Source organism: Trachemys scripta, chromosome 2 (genome assembly GCF_013100865.1).
Source record: "Trachemys scripta elegans isolate TJP31775 chromosome 2, CAS_Tse_1.0, whole genome shotgun sequence".
NCBI classification, from domain to species: domain Eukaryota; kingdom Metazoa; phylum Chordata; order Testudines; family Emydidae; genus Trachemys; species Trachemys scripta.
In genome coordinates, this window is record NC_048299.1 from 45,874,519 (window position 1) to 45,889,627 (window position 15,109).

At 40.8% G+C, this 15,109-nt stretch overlaps 1 protein-coding gene across 1 annotated transcript in view; it reads left to right on the forward strand.

The window, feature by feature from the left end:
- Positions 1-15,109, forward strand: part of COL1A2 (collagen type I alpha 2 chain) — a 48,881-nt gene extending 33,772 nt beyond the window's left edge. The window contains exons 34-52 of the mRNA XM_034760459.1: positions 678-731; positions 1,416-1,469; positions 1,580-1,633; positions 1,739-1,846; positions 2,273-2,326; positions 2,438-2,491; positions 3,618-3,779; positions 5,403-5,510; positions 6,682-6,789; positions 8,806-8,859; positions 8,966-9,073; positions 9,244-9,297; positions 9,666-9,773; positions 10,472-10,525; positions 10,672-10,779; positions 11,716-11,968; positions 12,593-12,783; positions 13,663-13,905; positions 14,693-15,109. Coding sequence (XP_034616350.1) covers positions 678-731; positions 1,416-1,469; positions 1,580-1,633; positions 1,739-1,846; positions 2,273-2,326; positions 2,438-2,491; positions 3,618-3,779; positions 5,403-5,510; positions 6,682-6,789; positions 8,806-8,859; positions 8,966-9,073; positions 9,244-9,297; positions 9,666-9,773; positions 10,472-10,525; positions 10,672-10,779; positions 11,716-11,968; positions 12,593-12,783; positions 13,663-13,905; positions 14,693-14,839 — 2,076 coding nt within the window. The 3' untranslated portion in view covers positions 14,840-15,109. The remainder of the gene's footprint in view (positions 1-677; positions 732-1,415; positions 1,470-1,579; positions 1,634-1,738; positions 1,847-2,272; positions 2,327-2,437; positions 2,492-3,617; positions 3,780-5,402; positions 5,511-6,681; positions 6,790-8,805; positions 8,860-8,965; positions 9,074-9,243; positions 9,298-9,665; positions 9,774-10,471; positions 10,526-10,671; positions 10,780-11,715; positions 11,969-12,592; positions 12,784-13,662; positions 13,906-14,692) is intronic.

Genomic DNA, 15,109 nt, shown 5'->3' on the forward strand with positions numbered 1-15,109 from the left:
GTCGAGCTGAGTATAGGGCCTTGCTTTACTCAGACAGTTATGCAATGTGATATTACCCTTTAGTTACAAATATTCACACTATATGGGCCCGAAACTGCAAACCCATGAATCACAGGAGTAAAACTCATGTGAGCCAAGTAAGTCTTTCATTGAAGTCAATGGGTCTAATCAAGTAAGGTTCCAGGATCAGACCCTATATATCCTTTATACATTAGATGAAGCGGAAAAGGGGTATACAAATTAAGGGCCAGCCCTGCAATTGTTCAGTGTGTGGACTCCAACAAAAGTCAGTGAGAGTTATGAGTGTAGATCAATGGCAGAAACAGTGAGGTAACAGTGAGCTCGTTTTTCATTTGTTCTAATTGAAGATCTCTTGTACCGCAAAGGCACATTAGTTTTTTAAAGAAGGCGCTCATTTTAATGCGAATGCTCAAAGAGGCTTTGGGATGCTCACAGTCCACCTGGGAACTTGTACTCTGGGAGGAAGGGAGTAATGAAACATTTTTTCCTCCCAATTTTGCATCATATAAATTCAAGCTAATAAAATAACATTGTCACACTGCTGTCTCCAGAAGGAAGAACAGAAAGGAAAGGCAGTGGAGCAGAGAGAATGGCCACTCTTGCTTGAGGAATGTATGTAACCAGAAATCATGCCATGTTTCTGTCTTGCTCTTTAGGGTATTCCTGGTGCTGTTGGATCCCCTGGCCCTGCTGGTGGCCCTGGTGATCGGGTATGTCTCCATTTGCTTTTTTGTTACCAATGTAACTTTTGCATGAACATTTAAAGGCTGCAGGGGAAAACATAACCAGTCTCTGTTTAGAATAAAAAGAAATTCCATTCTAGCTAGCGTTGTAAATAGACGTTCTAAATCTTTCATATACTGCCCATATTGGGAGGGCTACCAGAGTCTATAAAACCTCCTTGGCAAGTGAAGAAGGATTGCCACAGCACTGCTCTGTCCTAGGCAAACGGGTCGGGGTAGAAAGAGTTGTAGGAGTATAGTGGGCCCAAACATAAAGAAGGTTCTGGATTGGGCCCTGCCTTTCTGATTGCACACTTAGCATTCTGGTGCGGTGGGGAGGGGAGAAGGCAGGGGTGATGGAGGAACACATATCAGCTCATCATTGTTTTGAAATACACCGGCATTTAATCCTGGGTGATAATTTCAGGAAATGTCCAAAAAACATGCGAAAAATGCAACTCAGTAGCATTAAATAGGTGAAACCTGGAGTATTTCTGATGAAGAGTAATATGGTGATCTCTTCTCACCTGCAGGCATAGGGGAGATGAGTACATAATTCCCCCATTAATCAAAGAGAAGGCCATATTATCTAGAGTACATCCCCATTCTGATTGTAGGCAGTGTGATTGCCAATGGCACATCATAGTGAAAATGTTCTTTGGTATATTTTAGGGTGAATCTGGTCCTGCTGGCTCTGCTGGCCCTGCTGGTGCTCGTGGTGCTCCTGTAAGTAGCAACTTAGAAAACATTTCCAGATGCAAAAATGATACATTCAGAAAACAACTACTCTTGAGTGCTGACAGCTTTATTCCTGGGTATTTCTTATCTCACTCTAGGGTGAACGTGGTGAGAGTGGTCCTGCTGGCCCTAACGGATTTGCTGGACCTCCGGTAAGTACCAAGTGTATGATTCACTGTCAAACGCTGCAACATTCTGTTGTTGTGTTCCTTTAAAATATATTTTAAACATTTTTTTATTCCTCTCTGTGTTTTTAGGGTGCCGCTGGCCAAACTGGTGCTAAAGGCGAGCGGGGTCAGAAAGGACCTAAGGGTGAACTTGGTCCACAGGGTGCTATTGGCCCAGCTGGCAATAGTGGACCAGCAGTAAGTAAACTGAATTTACTATTAAAATACACTGACCCTTGATTAAACTATGCAGCCAGTACAGCTGGCAAGTAGGCTTTGAACTTTAAACAGTTTTGTTTTGTTTGTTTCTCTCCAAGTTTCACAGTTTCAAAACTAAAGTTTTAAGCTGTGAGAAAGGTGGTGATTTTGGTTTGCAAGAGTTTGTGAGAACTTTGTCATCAGTTTATTTGGGAAACTCAAATGAATTCCCTTGCCTCCAATGACTCTGATCTTGATTCAAAACACTGAAACTTCGAGTTAAAAGCAAAACCATAAATGTGTCCAGGTTACTAAGAAGACCTGAGATCATCAATACACCTTCAGTCGAGTTTCTTGTTAACAAATTTTAATAGTTGTGATAAAGGTTTTTATTCATCGTTTTCCCTTTCTCCTCCTCGCATGTAGGGTCCCGTTGGTGCTGCAGGTCCCGCTGGTGGTCGCGGTGACGCTGGTCCTCCTGTAAGTCTTTAAGCTTCTTACACATCCATTTTCTCTTGACTTTGAATCATCGTTCAATGATTCACCTTCCAGTGATTCAGCCCTCACCTTCCCCTTGATTTTTATTTGTAGGGCATGACTGGTTTCCCTGGAGCAGCTGGCAGAACTGGTCCTCCCGGCCCTGCGGTAAGTAATTGGTGAAAGTAGTTTGTCAGATGACAGACAGGCTGAACCACATTATGGACAAATCCCAATCTCAGTTCCATCTATATAAATCATTGACGTGAGAGGAGTTAATCCTGAATTACACAGGTGTAACTAAGATCAGAGACAGGCCCTTAATTACTTAGCACCAGGTGTTTAAACGTGCTCAGGTTCATACAGTTGCAGATGGGTGCCTAGTGGAAATTTCAGAACCTCCCCCATTGGGAGTTAGGTGCCTAGGCACTTTTGAAAATCCCACTAGGCATCTGTCTGCATTTCTAGGTGCCTAAATACCTTTGTAAATTGTGTCTTTTGTGCTAGTTTCTGCCACCTGTCTTCACACTGAGTAGTAACTTACTCTGGGAGCAGTTCCATTAACTTCAGTGAGAATGTTCCTAGGGTAAGGTAGTCCTCAGCTTGGGAAAGAGTGGCAGAAAGTCACTTTTTACCCACATTTTCAAAACTGAAATTCTGCCCTCTTTAAAGTGCCCTAAATTGAGCACCCAAAATGAAGGGACCCAAAATCACTAGTTCCTTTTGAAAATGTGGACCCTTAAGCTTTGGGTGGAAAAAAAATTTCTTTAAAATCCAGTATGTAATCTAATGACACATGCAAAGGCTGGCACATTCATCATGAAGGTGCTTCCATTCATTTGAAAAAGACCTTTTTTTTCCTTGTCTGACATTCCTGTATTTAATTATGTTGGATATCACCGCATGTCTGACAGAGCTAAAAGCTGCTATAAAGGGTCCAGCCAGACTGGAAGAAGAAAATACCCTATTATAAAATTGATTACAATAATGTTAATAATTACAGCCAGTAGGCACAGAACCAAAACTATAGTTTATTCTGGGCCAAATTGTACCACTCTTATTCACACTGCTCCTTGGGTAGTTCCATTGATTTCAGATATACATGGTAAGTAAGGGAGGGAGAGGTTGGAACTTCTAACTTTCTAATGGAAGTTAGACCCCACTAAATACCTTTGAGGATCTGGCCCTAAATCTCTAATAAACTGTTGCTGAGTGCCTTTTTTTTTTCATTGAGAAATGATAAATAATCTCTGTCTCTGCAGGATAGTGAACTAATGCTTATATCTAATCCTAGGGTATCACTGGTCCCCCTGGTCCTCCTGGCCAATCTGGCAAAGACGGTCCTAGAGGCCCACGTGGTGATACTGGTCCAGTTGGTCGTCCTGGTGAACAAGGTATCGTTGGCCCAGCTGGTTTCGCTGGTGAGAAAGGTCCATCTGGAGAGCCTGGTGCAGTTGTAAGTGATACAACATCTCTTCTCATTCCTAAATGTTGCTTTTAATGTAAATATTACAAATTCCAGTACAGGTCTTGTGCTTCGGCAGTTTTCTCTTTTAGCCCCATCTGGCAAAGTATGTAAACTCATGCTTCCCTCTGAGTATGTCCCTAAATCCCACTGAAGTCAATGAGACTTAAGCACATGCTTGAAGTGAAGTATATGCTTAAGTGCTTAGTTGAATTGGGGCTGTCAAGGGCAAAGTGTGTTGTAAGCTCTCTGGGTCAGCTTCTGCTGCCTTTACTCCTGCTGAGTAGCATATTAGTCTGAGAACACCCTTCTGAGAGCAGTGGGGCTATTTGCAGGGAACATACTATTCGGTCTGAGTAAGGGTGGCAGAATTTGGCTTTCTGCCATTAAACTGTGGGGCAAGCATGCTGCTTTTCCACACAATAAAAGACCAAATATGATGCTAAGGAAGGAATTTGTAATTGTACGTTTTAGACAATTTCAGGTCACTTATGCATCAGAATCCCTAATAAGTGGACGGAGGTCTAAGTGATCTAAACTGTAGGTTTAAAATTGTACAACAACAACAAAATTGATCAGCGCTCTTCAATTTGCACTCTCAGAATTACTAGCCCTGCTAAGGCCAAAATGATATTTTGAGGTCCTAGAGTATAGGCTACCTTGGGTTATCACTGTCTACTTCTCTATCAGTTATTCTTTCCATGATTTATTTTATTTACAGCAAACAGTTAATTCTGTTGTGCCACACATATGATTTGTGCATGCAACTGACAATAATGCTAATAAAAGCTGTGTAGTTAAATCTTTATTCATCACACTTAAAAATTTCCCCCTAATATCCAGTGTAAATCTTTGTAGAACATTTCTGAACAAGAAAATCTAATTCTGTATTGGAAATATTGGATAATGGAGTTAATAGGCCTGATTCCCCACTACTTTACACCCAGCATAGTCATTTGCACCTGACTTAATAACATTTTACACTCACATTGCATAGGCATAAATGAATATGGACCCTAGCTGGCTATTCTTGGACCAAACTAGCTCACCCCTTCACAATTTCAGCAAAATAGAAGAGTACAGCAAAGGACCCTCAACAGCAGAGTGTATGTTCACATTGGTATCTTTAAATCCTTCCAAAGATTAGAGGATCAGTTTTTGTACTATAGCATCTCATTAAATAGTTTTATCCTATCACTGTACTGAAAAATACCACATTCTTTATGCACAGCACTCCCTCTGTGGCATGCCAAAGGCATGGGATATTACAAGGGCTCAGCAGAACATGGAGAAAAACAAATTTTTCACCAACAAAACTTTTCATTGGAAAATATTTTTGTTGGAAGAGTTTTGAGCAACTATATTTATTAGAGACTTTAACTTTGAAATGTAATGCAAAATACAGAATGTCTAACATCTCTTGTACAGGAATTATTGCTGAAAACTATGTAGTGAGATTCCTCTGAAAGCACTTGGTGCAATTATGGGATCAAATCAAATTGCAAAAATTTAGTGTTGGTAAAAAAATCCATTCAGATTTGCAATGCCACTGCAAAGCTCCTTTTTCTATTCACGAGGACCATAACATTCAGTGTTCTCTTCCTCCTTCCTCAGGGTCCTCCTGGTACCTCAGGACCTCAGGGTTTTCTTGGTGCTCCTGGTATCCTTGGTCTGCCTGGCTCTCGGGGAGAACGTGGTCTTCCTGGCATTTCTGGAGGAAATGTGAGTCCATGACATCCGTTATATTACTTTTATCAGCCAACTTCAGAGATAAAATTGACATTTTCTTTAACATTTAAAGACTATATCCTTTAGTCTAGGATATATAGAACCAGATTCTGATCAGTGGAGTCAGAACAATTTAAAATTGATGTGAGATCAAAGAGTGGCTCACTATATTTAATGCTTGCTTCAAAGACACAGTAAGACTTCTTCTGAGATTTGGGATTTAAAGTATAGTAGAACCTCACTAATTCTGACTAAAATGCTAATCTGTACATCCCATCCCTTACTTTGCACCCCAAAAAAAATCCCTTCTTACATTTTGGTATGCCTTATCCCCTGTTCTTTTTAATTTTGTGTGTTTACTTTCCCACTAATTGCAATGCACAGTAATTGGTAATGGATCTCTCTGTCATTAATGTCCATTAATGAGGTTCTCTTTTACTTTGTATCCCATGGGCTAAATCAAGTCAGTTATACCCTTATGAATTAAAATGTTCTTTAGATGACACACAGATGCTTATGTCAAAAATTTGCCTTCATCGAGATCTTAGAGAGACAAGGTGGGTGAGGTAATACCTTTTATTGGACCAGCTTCTGTTTGGGGGAGAGACAGGTTTTCAAGCATATGCCAAGATTTTCCAAATGGCAGCAGTCTAGGACCGCATGCAAAAATCCAGTCGCAACTTTGTGTCTAACTCGCATGTCAAATTACCACAATCACACACACACTCACACACACACTCACACACACACACGGATATTGTGCGTGTCCTGTTGGGCATTTCAACAGCCATTTTCAACTGTAACCACCTTATTTGCGTCTGGAATGAGGACATCGATTAGGCATGCATTTATAGCTAACCCTCAGCACTTCCCCTTTTGAAAACTGTTCCAGGATGTGTAATATTAATCTTTCACTATAAAGCTTTTGTTTCCCACATTGGCTGGGGAAGGGAGAAGGCACAAAGCACGAAGTAAAGAAGATGGCTTTTTTGTAATCAGATGCATATGTTAGTTTCTCCAAATTCTGTTTTACTTCTGGAACTCCTTAAAGAGATTTCTTCTATGGGTGCAGTTCATGGGCAGAAATAAATATTCAGAAAAGTGTCTCTCGATAAAGCCAGTATGTGAAATGCAATAAGATGTCCTACTCTTTTTCCCTTGCTAGGGTGAGACAGGACCTGCTGGTATTGCCGGTCCTCCCGGTTCACGTGGTCCCTCTGGACCCTCGGGTGCTCCTGGTATAAACGGTTCCCCTGGTGAAGCTGGCCGTGATGTAAGCTACATTTTATATCGTTTTGGGGAAGGGAGGTAGTTGAGAATAATGGGAAACATATGTGAAAAAACAGGACATTGCTGGAGAAAGTTCTGCTAGCAAAATTACATCCTACAGAGTTTTAGGGGAATATTAAAGCAGGATCCTTGGGAATCCAGGCCCCACATCAGTGGGGTCCTAGATGGAGCAGTGCGTCCAAGTCACAGTGGGAAGGCAGTCAGCTTCCCTCACTTCCTATGCTGCAAGCTCTTCCGGACAGGAATGGTGTCAGAATAGGGCCTCGAACGTGATTGGGGCTTCTGGGCACTATGGCAATATAAGTCAAATCAAGGACTCAGGAGTGGGAGGAAGATAAGAGTCCATTAGAGGAGCTGAGAAAGATAATCTATCCTGTGGGTAGAGGACTGGGCTAGAAGGAAGAATTTATCTGGGAGGCTGGTTATCCCATAATTTTTAAAGTACTCAAAGCCAAACATCATTTAGACATAATTCACCTCTGCAGCGTTTGTATCTCTTGTAGTGAGTTAGTGAAATGTAAAAATAACATTGAATGAGGAATGCAATACACATAATCCTAAAAACAAAGTCTTACCCTTTGAATTCAAAGCCAATGTTAAGGGACAGAAATTAAGCACATACCTCGAGCCTTCAGAATGTAAGCTGTTAATGATCGCACAACACCTAGCATATTTTAAGCACTACCAGAGAAACAATGGGAGTTAACTGCATAATATCTCCCTGTGTGCTTGAATTGACAGGAAAGAGCCCAGAAAAGGTAAGGGTTTCAAAATCTGAAAAGACATATGCAGTCTAAAAACATTAAGGAGCAGATTATGGCTTTTAAGCCACACTTCTATGCAGTGGATAACATGAAACCATCTGTCCAGGAGGAGCACCAGAGAGGCACAATCAGTGCTGAAGCTGCTTCTTGTGCACTAGAGAGAGTGCGGGGGGAGCCATCTGCTCCCCCTGATGTACTGGCCTTGCTCTGCAAGCTGGAAGGGAGGGCTATTGTTCCACCTCCTCTCTGCCCTCTTCCCCTTCCCTGGGGGGGAAATGAATACTTGAGAGAGGAAACCCTTTGCCCAACCATGCTGTGAGGAAGGCATCTTGCCCAGCCATACAGCAGCCATGCATAATCTAATCCTCTGGGGAGTAAAAATAAAGTATAAATAAGTTATTCTTCCCCCTATAACTGTAGAATAATCCCCTCGATTGGTACACATTGGTTAAACTTAATTGATAAGTTTAAGCGATGCCTCAGATTATTACATGCTCACAGGATCACAGTATGATCAGAGAACATTCACTTTATTTCATGAATTTCTTAAAACAATTCCATGCTCTGTGATGTTCACATCAAGAGAACACTAGTTAAACGTCCATAACATCAGGGAAGCAGCTGAAATCAACCAAATGGTCACAGAGGAAGAAATGTATGCTTTCTAACATGAGTTGGCACTAATGAAGTACCACAAATAGAGTAATTGGGCCATGAATCTACTGTTTGAAGTCTGTGTAATGCATTACATTGATTTCACCACTCCCTTGCCAGCCCTCACCACTGGCACTTTTTTCAAGTAAGCAGAGTGCCCTTTGCTAGGATGCCTGTTAAGTGAAGGCTACTGCTGTATTGATATAAAGATCATTTTAAAGGATGGAGGTGAAAAACAATTTTCTTCTTCTACTGAATCTGGCCCCTGCCTTCTAAAATATTTGAATTCCCTCCTGTCTTTTATACGACTTGAACAGATTTGAAATGTTTGAGGATGGCCTTTATACAGCACATAAAATTGTACAACCTGTCAGTATCCATCCAGAAAGTAGGTAGCAAATATAATATGTGAAGTTTGGCTTTGGTTGGTTGATTGGTTGTTTTTGTTTGTCAAGATTTGTGCTGTCTTTTTTTTTTTTTTTTTAAATGTCTGATAAGTTTCATATTCACAAGGAACTGCAATGGGATGCACAGCTCTCTGTTGATATTAGGGTGACTGGTTTCTTATGCTGTTTTAACAGGGCAATCCCGGTAATGATGGTCCTCCAGGCCGTGATGGCGCTCCTGGTTTCAAGGTAAGCTTTCTCCTTTTTTTCATACTTGTGAAAGATATGTGTCGATCCTTATAAGAAGCCAGTATTGATACACTGTCTGCTTCCTCTCACCTTCCCTTGTCTTTAGGGTGAGCGTGGTTATCCTGGCAGCAATGGTCCTGCTGGTGCTGCTGGTGCTCCTGGTCCTCATGGTTCAGTTGGTCCTTCTGGAAAGCCTGGAAATCGTGGTGAAACTGTAAGATAAGACCTTAATTTCTCATATTACTTAAAACAATTGCTAGTCCATAAAACAGATCTTAACCATGGAACACTTACTGCTCACATGTCCTTGTAGATACACAGGGCACTGAGCTTTTCCATTAATATGATGTTATAGCTTACATGTATTTTATGTGCGTGTTTCAGGGTCCCGTTGGTGTTACTGGTCCTGTTGGTCCTGCTGGTGCAAGAGGTCTTGCTGTATGTAATTTTTTTTTAATCTCTCAGCAAAAATGTTTAAGTAAGAAATGAAAATGTATGTTTCATTGCTCATTAAGGACCAATCTTTGGCGATAGAGTCCTGAGAGGAGTATTAGGATTTGAAAATATTTATATACCTAGAATTGTTCAAATCTAGATCTGTATCTCCCTCCCCTGGGACTGATCCACACTCCCTTGAGCAGATGCCATGTGTTAACAGAATCTGTGTGCAAGTTTCACAACGAGAATATGACATACTGTAGACTACTCATGATTCATTTTCATGTTGGCTAACTATGTCTAGAAAAGCTTTCAAAACATTTCATTTTATGTTTCTTTTTTTCTTTTGATGTGTTTTTCTTCTCCAGGGCCCACAAGGCCCACGTGGTGAGAAAGGTGTACCAGGTGATAAAGGACCTAGAGGCATGCCTGGTTTTAAGGGACACAATGGATTGCAGGGTCTGCCCGGTCTTGCTGTGAGTAAACATTTGTAATAATTTAGAATGGGGAGCACAACGGAAATAAATAACATTACCACAATGTATAAAGATTCATATGTGCAACTCTGTAGGCTGACACCACCCCGCAAATCTTTCAAAGGCTGTGAAATATGCCTAGATAGTTTAGTGTTTGTTGCCATCCACATAAAGTATCAATTTTTTAAAAGGCTTCTAAAACTATTCGTATGAATGTCATACGGCCCACTTGAAACATCGAGACACAATTTTAGAGATTGGTTTTGAAATGTGGTCATGATATTTAAAACCATATTCATTTATTATAATACAATATTTTCCCATTTCTGTTATAATGTTGTAATACCTTATCACAGAAAAATGCAAGATCCTCGTATAGATTGTATTCTCTTTAAAAATGTGACATTCTTTTTAAAAATTTTGACCTTTAAATAAAAACCTCTTTTATTTATATAGAGGAATGTTATTGTCTTAAAACATCTTCCTTAGGTTCCAGTTGATTGTATGGTGCCTTTCCCTCCCCATGCCCCCAAGAACAGCTACTTTAACTCTGACTGTACTTCACCAAGGAGGCAGGGTCAACACCAGCTTCCCATTCTCAGAGCTCCAAGCCTTGGGGCATGGCTGACCAGTATCATATTAATATAACTGTGTATCAATGTTTTTAATTCTGGTGTGATTTTTCTTTTTTCCAATAGGGCCACCACGGAGATCAAGGTGCTCCTGGTTCCACTGGCCCTGCTGGTCCAAGGGTATGGGAATTTAAGTGAATACTCTCTATTCATTTGGAATGTGGAAAGGGCAAGAAACCCTTTCCAATGCCTCTGACTTGTGAAAAATATAGTCCTATTTCTCTTGTATTGTTTACGTTCATTAAGAAGTTGTTGTTCTGTTGTAGGGTCCTGCTGGTCCTACTGGTCCTCATGGTAAAGATGGTCGCAATGGACATCCTGGTCCTATTGGACCTGCTGGTGTGCGTGGTTCTCAGGGTAGCCAAGGTCCTAGTGTAAGTTTGATTTTTTTTTTTTTTTTTTTGGTGATAAATTAAGGGCACAAGCTGAAACCATCACTTAATAGCCCCAGTGGTTGGGGGGAGGGGGCAGTGGAAGTTAAGAAGAGGAAATGGAAGCGATTTCTACGTTACTTTTTTCTCAAACAGGAGCAGACTTTTTATTTCACATTCTAACATGTTTCCCTACAAAATTAAGATTTGTTGCAGGATAGCATTAAAGACAGCTACAGTACAGCTACTTATGGGGGCCTACGGATGAAAGCACAGAACTAGGATTCCAGAGAGCTGAGTCCTAGTCTTGGTTCTGCCATTGACATGTTTTGTGACTTTGGGCAAGTCACTTAATCTTTTTGTGCCTCGGTTTCCCCAGCTGTAATATAGGGATAACTATATTGGTCTTAATTTGGAAAGCACTTTGAAACCCTCAGATTAAGAGCACTGTATACATTAAAAGTGATATCATGATTATTATTATTATTCCTATTCCATAGTCTGACTATATGACTGATCCTGGCCCTAACATTTCTGGTGTGCCATTCAAACATTTAAAGTAAATACTCATGTAAATTAAATATGGGCCTAAGATGAGAAGACTGAACCAGCTGTTCATTTAAGTTCTCTCTCTTTATACAAGAATACCAACCTTAGACCTAATTGCAGAGTCCTTATTCAAGTAGATGAGTGCTTACTGCTTGTAGCCAGTGAGTACATACACAAAGAAGATGCAATGGCCCTAAATCTTGCATCTGTTACCCTTTTACCCAGCACAAAGCAGCTCCCTACCAGCTATTTGAGACTAGAGCTGAGATCCTGTGCCTTAGAGTAGGGCTATTCATGCAAGTAAGTAATTGGGTGTAGTGTGCATATCAATGCAGTGGCCAGACCTATATAATGAGATAGTCTTTGTCTTCTGACATTGAACCTCTTTAGGGTCCACCCGGTCCACCTGGTCACCCTGGCCCACCTGGCCCCAATGGTGGTGGATATGGATATGAGATTGGCTATGAATCTGAATACTACCGAGCTGATCAGCCATCTCTCAGACCTAAGGACTATGAAGTTGATGCCACTCTGAAATCATTGAACAACCAAATTGAGACCCTCCTGACCCCAGAAGGTTCCAGGAAGAACCCAGCCCGCACCTGTCGTGACTTAAGACTCAGCCACCCAGAATGGACCAGTGGTAGGTTAATGCTAGATGGATGCCTCTTCCGGTTCGCTAGTTGTATTCAGCTTAGTAGCATTCTTTCAGTGTGGTTTCCTGATTGACTATGGCCTGATGTCAGCAGTTTTATTCTTTAAGGGTGAAATTTACCCCTGTGCTGAGAGCCAGCACAAGGCATATACACTTTAAGTCTTCTTAAGCCCAATTAGTGGTATTGAAGTGGTGTATAGTACTTGTGCTGGCCATTGGCCAGAGGGTAAATTTAACTCTTAACATTCTGGACAGGCAGTAGATATTATTAAACTAATAAATCACCAATGAAACAATAACTCCTACCTCTACTGTCAGCACAATTACACAAGCTCACCCTCAAGAGTTTCCCTTCATTTTCACTGTGGTGTAATCCTCACCACAAAATCAATATGATAATGATGTATGCTCAGCATTCAAAAGTAATGCAGTGGCACACATTAGCAATATTCAAATACAGATTTCTAGCGGTTTGCAGGTTGCCACTGTAGTATCTATGTTATCCCTCTGGGTATTTATGCCATGTCCATTACCATAATAGCTGAGTGCCTGCATGAGGCTGAATGCATTATTAGTGACCAGTTTGTTTTTGTTTTTGTTTTTTTATGACAGGTTTCTACTGGATTGATCCCAATCAGGGGTGCATCATGGATGCCATCAGAGTGTACTGTGACTTCTCCACTGGTGAGACTTGCATCAATGCTAATCCAGAAACCATCCCCACTAAGAACTGGTATGTCAACAAGAGCCCCAGGGACAAGAAGCATGTGTGGTTTGGCGAAACTATCAATGGTGGTACACAGGTGAGTGGCCAAACCGTGCAAACTCGAGTGAATTTGTTTCCTACAGAGCTGTCTAAAGAGTTGCCTGCACAGTAACCCTTTGCAAAAGCACAGACTAATGAAAACTCTCTCCTAGTGGAGGGACAGGAGGGAGTGCACTAGCCTTTCATCTTTGGAGAGCAGAATTCAAAGTTTGGTTTTGGTCACAATTGCAAAATGGGTTTGTTGGAATCATCCTAGTTTCCCTTTGAGAACATTATAGAATCACAACACAGTTTATCACAACTTAACATGTTTACTAGTCACTGCTCAAAGGAAGCCTGGGATTGGTAAATCAGGCATGTTCCAAGTCAGTATGGGGATACAGGCGCTGAATAGGAATATGTATCAAAAATCTATGCAGGACTTTTCTTACATTTTTGCAAACTTTATAATTTGCAGTCAATTTATCTTTAACATGTTGCTCTGACTTATATTGGACATGCTTGGGAAGACCTTTACAATAGAAACACATCAGTAGATTCCTCCTAAAGTTACGCCATCATAACTCTTCGCACTGCCATAATTAAAAGAAGAGAGATGCCCACCAACGTGTGGATGTTTACATTTGTAATTTCCAGTAATATAATGGAAACAAACAGACACACAACCCCCAACTGTAAATAATTCCATTTGTTCAGTTATATAGATCTAATTAGGTTATTTTTTTAACTGAGTAGTTTTGGTCTTGTGGTGAAATCACAAAGTGCTCAAGATCACAACCCCCTGAATTCCATGATTTTCACATTCCTGTAGCATCCCTGTTCACTTCAGACACACGCACACACATCCTGTGAGCATATTATATCCCATTACAGTTCAACAACTATTTGATTTAGAGTTCTTCCCTCCTGTTTTTAGTTTGAATACAACGAGGAAGGCGTGACCTCCAAGGACATGGCCACCCAACTTGCCTTCATGCGTCTGCTGGCCAACCATGCCTCCCAGAACATCACCTACCACTGCAAGAACAGCATTGCATACATGGATGAGGAAACTGGCAACCTTAAGAAGGCTGTTATACTTCAGGGATCCAATGATGTTGAACTACGAGCTGAAGGCAACAGCAGGTTCACTTTCAGTGTTCTTGAGGATGGCTGCTCTGTAAGTACTACTGGAAGCATGGTTTCCTGTTTACTGTAGTGGTAGAGTTGGATATTGATATAGAGCTAGATTACCAATCTCTTCTGCAGGACATTAGTCATTAAAGTTCATATTGTGTCAAAGATAGTTAGTCTCTAGTGTTGAATCCTATCGCCCTCTCAATAGGTGTGCACAGGCCAAAACACCAAAATATCCCACTTTCACCATACAGGGGAGCCGGAAGGTGGAGAGCACATTATAGGCATTTCACTCCTCTACATACCAAAGAGAAAGCTGCATGCAGCATTCTAACCAAGAGCACAGAGGGAATGATGTGCAAACGGGAGAAGTGGTAAAAGTCCACACATGCAGCATATCCAGTAGTCCAAAATCCTACACCTGCTACTCCTCCATTTACCACTGGAAAGCATCTCCATACTATCTGCTTCAGGCAGAAGCTGAGAATCCTGTTCTTCAGCCCTGCATTCAGTTCTTGGTGCTCAATGACCAATGACTGTGGCAGTGTCCTCTCTCTGAGGATTTGATCTCTAGTGCATATATTACTATATTAAAGACAGAACACAGAATCTGCTACTCTGGGTGATCAGATAGCTGATACATTAAGTTAAAAGATTCAAATAAATATGTTTCTTTATATGAAAGATCAGTAGTTCAGCATCTAACTGATGACCTGTGCTAGCAAAATTAGTTGTAACGGATTTCAGAAGAGATTAAATTCACTGGAAGAAATGTTGGTACCATAAACAGCACAATAACTCTTCTAACTATCACTATTATTATCTTACAGAGAAAGACCAATGAATGGGGCAAAACAATCATTGAATACAGAACGAATAAGCCATCTCGCTTGCCCATCCTTGACATTGCACCTTTGGACATTGGTGGCGCTGACCAAGAATTCGGTTTGGACATTGGCCCAGTCTGTTTCAAATGAATGAACTCAAACTAACTTAAAACCAAAAAAAAAAAATCTCTCTTTGCCATTTCTTTTTTTATACTGAAAGCTGATTCCTTCCATTTCTTCTGTTCATCTACTTGCTTAAACTCTGGGCAAAAGAGAAGGAGAAGGATTGATTGGAGCGTTGTGCAATGCAATTTAATACAGCCCCAAAAGGACTCAGAAGTCTTTCAAGATTTTAACACCTTGTTTTGGGAAATGTCAGCCTTTGTAAAAAAACAAAATAAAAAATCATGAAAGTTTGCA